This window comes from Myotis davidii, unplaced genomic scaffold (genome assembly GCF_000327345.1).
Source record: "Myotis davidii unplaced genomic scaffold, ASM32734v1 scaffold71, whole genome shotgun sequence".
In the NCBI taxonomy this organism is placed as follows: domain Eukaryota; kingdom Metazoa; phylum Chordata; class Mammalia; order Chiroptera; family Vespertilionidae; genus Myotis; species Myotis davidii.
This window is the reverse complement of record NW_006283588.1, coordinates 4,124,754-4,131,901: the sequence shown is the minus strand read 5'-3', so window position 1 is coordinate 4,131,901 and position 7,148 is coordinate 4,124,754. Positions and strand designations below refer to the sequence as shown.

Below are 7,148 nucleotides of genomic sequence, written 5' to 3'. Positions count from 1 at the left end.
TAACTTCAGGGAAAAATCCCTACCTGGGGAAACAACCTTTCTTGGAGAGGTGACCTTGGTTAAAACACATAGTGCCAAGAAGGTGAGCAAACATATTAAGAATAGTATGCCATATATGCCAGGTCCCTTGAAACAGCAAGGATGGACCGGCTCCCGGCAAAAATGGCTTTTCTGAGGTCAACTATGATTTTAGTTATGAATAATGATAACTATATTTATAGGCTAATTATGATTACTTCTAAAAATGAATGCTCTTTACCTCTTTGGCATAAGATTGTATCACTCCAGCTGCTTCTATTTTTCTTTTGCATCTCTGTTTAACAGTCATACTATTATTATCCAAATCTTGCATGAGTTTAAAGAAAGCCAACTCATTAAACAACACTTCAGATATCTCTACAAGGAGATCCTCTCCACAGTCTTTCAGTTTTCTTCCAGCAAATTTTGCCAGTGAATCCTATTGAAATAACCAAATATTTTAAGTTTACAGTGAATGTCAACTGTGGATAGAGCAATACAAATCTAAATTATAATAGTCATCTAGTAAAAAAAACCAAAACCACCAATTTTATTACTTTTTAGTATTGAAAAAAACCTCAACTCTATTCAAACTGAAATACATCATCAAATGAACAAGTCTGCTATATTTCAGACACTTCTTAATAAAGCCTCTTATCTTTTTCTTCCTAAAAATATGAACTATGCTGTTTAGAAAACAGGCAAATAACTATTATATCTGGTGTCCCTTCCCTCCAAAAACTATCTTATCTAATACAATCATGGAAAGAAGTACAAATAGTGGTACCTTTCATAAGAAAAAAGTAATTTAAGCTCTAGCTCATGAAAAACTTTCAATACTTTAAGAAAGATTTAATGTACACTAGCCTTATTCTTCATGAGTCCCCTTGTGAAAAAAATAAATCAGGAGTAGGATAAAAGAAAAGCAGATTTTCTGAGATGTAGAAAAAAAAATCTTATTTCCAAATTTATACTTTGGGATTTTCCCAGAATTATGATTATAGTAGGGAAAATTGAGGCAGGACTGCATGGATCTTGATAAACAAAAAGTATTTAAATTACTCTTTTAACCTGATTCTAAAAGGGAGTTATTTCTTCATGTAGAAATAAGCTAACTAAATTTATAAAAATACATTTATTTAAAAATTACCTTAAGCATTCTTAAACAATGGATAATACCAGTGATGTCTTATATACCTTATAGGTTATATGTTAGTTATATTAAATAGATCCAGGACAATTTAAAAACTACATATAATTTATACTTTAGTCCAAATAAAAAAATGGAAAATTATAGTGATGGAAATTTGCATCAAGCTTAGGGTTTTAAAAATTAGCAAAGTGCCCAGTGGTGTGGCTAAGAGGTTGAGTGTCAACCCATGAGGTCACAGGTTCGATTTACAGGCAGGGAACTGCCCAGGTTGCAGGCCCGTTCCCCAGTAGAGGGTGCAGAAGGCAGCCTATCGATGGTCCTCTCTCATCAATGTTTCTCTCTCTCTCTCTCCATCTCTCTCTCTCTCTCTCTCTCTCTCTCTATCTCTCTCTCTCGAAAAAACAAACAAACACTAAAACAAAAATAGCAGAGTAATAATGCTGTTTGTAAAATCAACTTAAACACAGTAATAGGAAGGAAAAATTTTATAGAAAAATTTTGTAATAAACATTCTTAAAATGTATTTTCTAGTTTGGAATAACAATACACATCATAGAACTATCTCAGTGGGAAAATACACAGATGAATTTAATCATAGAGATTTTTATTATATGGAGTATGTAAGGTACCCTTACCTAACACAGGATTCTCTCAGCCTTAGCACTATTAACATCTCACTAGATGCTGGATGCCTCCCTGCCTGTTGTGACAAATAAAACGTCTACAAACATGGCTAAATGTCTCCTTGGAGGGAAAATGACCCCCGCCTCCTTGAAAATCACTACTGTACATAATTTAGGTTACTATTACAGTCTAAGAAGTCTCCACAATCAACAGGTGGTTTCTAGCTTCAAAAATTTCCCAGATTGATAAAAAATTATTTGAGAAAACAGGATAAAAATTTTTCAAACAGCCCTAGCCAGTTTGGCTCAGTGGATAGAGCATCAGCCTATAGACTGAAGGGTCCTGGGTTTGATTCTGGTTAGGGCACATGCCCAAGTTGCAGGCTCGATCCCCACGGAGGGGCATGCAGGAGGCAGCTGATCAGTGATTCTCTCATTATTGATGTTTCTATTTCTCTTTCCTTCTCCCTTCCTCTCTTAAATCAATAAAAATATACACACCTAAACAATTTTTTTTTCACAGTTCAAACTTGAAATTTCTTAGTAAGAAAAAAAATCAAAACAAAATGTTATTAGAGTTGGGAGAGGCCTTAGAGATGATCATTAAAATTAAATGAAGACACAGGCCCTAATACAATTTTTTTAACCAGGTAAAGGAATAACCTAAAAAGTATTAAAATGTCACCACAAATAAATGCTAGATGGAGAGCTACTTAAATGTAGAATGCCTGAAATGGCAAAAAAAAATCCTAATCGGGTGGTACATATTTATGTCATACAAGTATAAACTCTTACCTGTAATATACTTCCAAGCTGTTTATGAAAGAACTTTACAAACTCTTTGCTCTCATCATTTTCCTGGGTCAGGGTCAACACCATGCGTCTTACTGAAGTCAGAAGCTGAGAAGAGCATACTTCATCCATGTGCTCCTGAGGAAAGTCCTAGCTGGTTAGGATATAAACTTACCTATCGCTCAAATAAAATCAATCCACATAATATGAGATTTTATTTTTCTTGCAATAGATGCTTTTCAACTTTCAGATATACATTTGGAATAATTTATTCATAAGAATAGCCAACTCCCCAAGCCCCCTCTATACACGTCAAGAGGTTTGCAAATTTTGATTCAACATAGCAGATAATAGCCAGTAAAAGAAACTGCCTGATAAAAATCTTCTCATCACTTTTTTTCTGTACCTTAAGCAGAATGACTCATGCCATAGTTTCCACATTGTCTGTTTTCCTGTCTGCAGTTGAGTTCAACTACTCTTACAACCATCCTCAGGCTTTCTCAATTGGCACTACTGCATCTGGTCTCTATGCACTAGATGCCAGTAGTGCCCTCCACCCTCCCAAGCCCTGATAACTAAAAATGTAGCTAGACATTTCTAAATGTTTGAGGGTCAAAATGACCCCCAGTTGAGAACCACTGTCCTAACTTTTTTAACAGGCCACTTTGGCCTTAAAGAGAATTTACCACTAGGCCACTTTGGCCTTAAAGAGAATTTACCACTAGACCTAGTACACAGTCTCTTTTCCTTGATCTTGTTTGTTTTTGTTTTTTTTAAAAATATATTTTATTGATTTTTTACAGAGAGGAAGGGAGAAGGATAGAGTTAGAAACATCGATTCTATCCACTAAGCCAAACCGGTTAGGGCTTCCTTGATCTTGCTTTAGAAGCATGTTAAAACTTGCTACAGCCGAACCGGTTTGGCTCAGTGGATAGAGCATCGGCCTGCGGACTGAAGTGTCCCAGGTTTGATTCCGGTCAAGGGCATGTCCCTTGGTTGCGGGCACATCCCCAGTAGGGGGCGTGCAGGAGGCAGCTGATCGATCTCTCTCATCATGTTTCTAACTCTCTATCCCTCTCCCTTCTTCTCTGTAAAAAAATCGATAAAATATTTTTAAAAAAACTTGCTACAATCTAAATGATGGGTTAGCTTTCCATTGTCACTGTCTTACACATTGAAAAGTACAAGTAGATTTTAAGAAATGAGACCAATTACAACATATTTTGTAGTTTGCTGTATCTGAATGAAAAGAAGACTGGCTTTTCATATCTAATTTTTTAAATTTCCATTTAAATTAAAATGTAAAAGAGTGCTCTCTCTGGTACAAGTCTTGCCTTCACTTTCCATTTCTTTCTCTCTTTCTTTTCTAATTGAATTTAGAGAGAGGAAGGGAGAGGGAGAGAAAGAGAGAGATTTTCCCCCTTATTTATGCATTCATTGGTTACTTTTTTTTCTTTTTAAAAAACATTTTATTAAGGTATGACTGACATAAAATGTGTACATTGAGTTTGAATATCATTTTCATTCTTGCCATCCTTGTTACTATGTTGGTCTATACGTTCCTTAAAATGTTGTCTGACATAGTTAAGGATATTGCTGGAAAATTGGCTAAGAGTGTGAATAAAATGGAAGAGTGTTGATTGAAAAACAAAACAAGCATATCGTCCCTTGAAAATAGCTGTATTTTTGTTAACCTAGATCAGTGGTTCTCAAAGTGTGGGAATGTTCTAAAACTGCAAATGTTTTGTTTGGATCAACGTACTGGTTATTTTTCAAAGTCTGTGTCAAATTTTTAAGGTTTCTTGTTTTAGCAGATATTTTCAAACTTGTCTTTTATCTCTTTGAAAATACTAAGAGCCCTGGCCAGATAGCTCAGTTGGTTAGAGCATTATCCCATGATGCCAAGATTGTGGGTTTGATCCCTAGTCAGGGCACACACAAGAAGCAACCAATCCTCCTATATAATAAAGGGGTAATATGCAAATTGACTCTCACACCCTCGCACAAGATGGCCGCCCCCATGTGGTCACAAGATGGCCATCACAAGATAGCCTGCAGAGGAGGGCAGTTGGGGGCAACTGAGCCAGCAGGGGAGGGCAGTTAGGGGCGACCAGGCCAGCAGAGGAGCAGTTAGGCGTCAATGAGGCCAGCAGGGGAGTGGTTAGGGGTGATCAGTCTGGCAGGCAGAAGCAGTTAGGGGCAATCAGGCAGGCAGGTGAGCAGTTGGGAACCAGCAGTCCCGGAATGTGAGAGGGTGCACTGGGTCTCTAGTAAATACATAAATAAGTGGAACAACAAATTGATGTTTCTTTATCTCTCCTCTCTAAAATCAATAAATCAATAAAAATGTAATCAACTTCTAAAAATTGCTATTTTATACTCTCTCTGATAATTCCAGTATCTGAAGTGTTTGTGTCATTATTTGTTGTCTATTATTTCTGCATGTTCTTTTCAGGATGTCTCCTTGTATACCTGCTATCTTTGAAAATGTGCTGGAAGTTACTAGAAAAGGGGTACATGTGCATGAATACTTTGATGTCTGAGATATTACATTTCTCTAAAGATTATATTCATTTGCTTTTGTCAGTCACCTGGGCACACCACCAGCCTGATCAATATTGTAGATTTTGAAGGCTGAGGTTCCCTATACCTCCAAGACGAGCTGAATCTGAGAGACATATTCATTTCCAGTTCAACATTTTCTTGAAGGTGGTTTCATTTGGGGTTCCAGTCCAAATGTGGGGTGATTACTCAGAATCCCAGCTTTCAGCATGTTTACACTTGTACCCCTTATACTGCATGTCCACCGACCTCACAGCTGAGATTCACATGGGTCTCCTTCCAGCAACAAATGGCTTCAGGCGAAGGCAGCCCTGAGTGTTGGAATTACAAACTACCTCTTGCTTCTCTAGAGTTGGATCCCTAATTCTTCACTCCTGTTAGCTCTTTGGAATGCTTTTCTTTTCTCAACATTCCATCCAGCTACATTTTCTATGGAAGAGTCAGTCCTAATTACCCAGGCCAGCATTACCGGAATTTGTAACCCTTCACTTAAGCTTTATCATCCTCCCTCCAGTCGCCCTGCACAGGTCCTTCCTATCCCGGGGAAGGGAACAGAAGGGAAGAAAGACAAAGAAGAGATGGTGTCTGTTTTTATGACTTTGTTTTAGGGGAGTAGAAACTTACACTTCCTCAGGAAAAGCTACACCTTTTCAGAGTGAGGAGATACGGTTACCTAGAGTTTCTCCACTTACCTAATTTCATATGCTCAATTTATCCCCATTTTGTCCAGTGGGTCACGCGATAGGAGATGACAGTGTCCAGCCACTGGGCAGAGTGACAAAAGAGGGGATGGGTTGACCTGAGGTGTTCTGCTATGGGGCACAAGTGGCTGCTGGCGGCCACTGGACTGCCTGGCACCGGCAGCAGGATGGTAGGCAGAGAAAGTGCTCACCCAGTGGGAAGTGAACACGAAGCGCAGCGCACATGCCTACACAGACCCTGGTTACTTATATGTACCCTGACCCTGACCAGAGGTAGAACCCAAACCCTTGGTATACCAGATGACACACTAACCAACTTAGCTGCTCAGCTAGGCCCACTTTCTATTTCTTGCACTTTTTTCTCTGCCCTGTTCATTGTTATTAAACAAAATTAATAGTACTGCTTACCAATTTCATACTCTCTCTGAGGAACAATCTATATATATATCCTCTTATCTAATAAAAGAGAAACATGCAAATTGACCATCCTTCTGCTACCCCCACCAGCCACGCCCACCAGCCAATCAGGAGCAAGTATGCAAATAAACCCAACCAAGATGGCGGTGGCCACAGAGCTGAAGCAAACAGGAGGCTTGGGTTGCCCCTGGCAATGGAGGAAGCCAAGTTTCCCACCTGCCTTGGCCATCTGTGGGCTCTGCTCAAGGTTACAAAGTTTCAATTATATAAGATAAATAAATCCCAGATACCTGCTTGCAGCTGCTGTGGCCTCCGCTCAAGGAGGGTCTGGGAGCCTAGGTTGCCCGGGGCCATGGCCAGCCTGCAAACAGCACTCAGCCCCTCACCCAGGCTGGCCAGGCACCCCAGTGGGGACCCTCACCCTGAAGGGGGTGTGGCCAGCCTGCTAACAGCCGTCAGCCCCTCACCCAGGCTGGCCACACCCTCATGGGGTGAGGGTCCCTGCTGGGGGGCTTGGCCCGCCTGCAAACAGCCATCAGCTCCTCACCCAGGCTGGCCACGACCCCCCAGCAGGGATCTTCACCCCATGGAAGTATGGCCAGCCTGCAAACCACCACAGGCCCCTCGCCCAGGCCGCCCCACGCCCAAGGGAACCCACACCCTGATCCAGGACACACTTCAGGGCAAACCAGTCGGCCCCCACCCGTGCACCAGGCCTCTATCCTATTAAAAGGGCGGGTAATATGCCTCCCGGCACCGGGATCAGCGTGACAGGGGGCAGCGCCCAAACCCCCTGATCGCCCTGTGGCTCTGTGTGTGACAGGGTGCAGCGCCCCCCTCCCACCCCACGGGCCCTGCTCTGTGTGTGACAGGGGGTGGAG

General features: G+C 40.9%; 1 protein-coding gene across 5 annotated transcripts in view; it reads right to left on the bottom strand.

Moving 5' to 3' along the window:
• PCM1 (pericentriolar material 1) overlaps positions 1-7,148 on the bottom strand; it is an 87,804-nt gene that overhangs the window by 11,362 nt on the left and 69,294 nt on the right. For all 5 annotated transcript variants that reach the window (XM_015565315.1, XM_006753787.2, XM_015565306.1 and 2 more), the window contains 2 exons: positions 2,590-2,724; positions 260-457 (listed from right to left, as the gene is read on the bottom strand). In XM_015565315.1, coding sequence (XP_015420801.1) covers positions 260-457; positions 2,590-2,724 — 333 coding nt within the window. The remainder of the gene's footprint in view (positions 1-259; positions 458-2,589; positions 2,725-7,148) is intronic.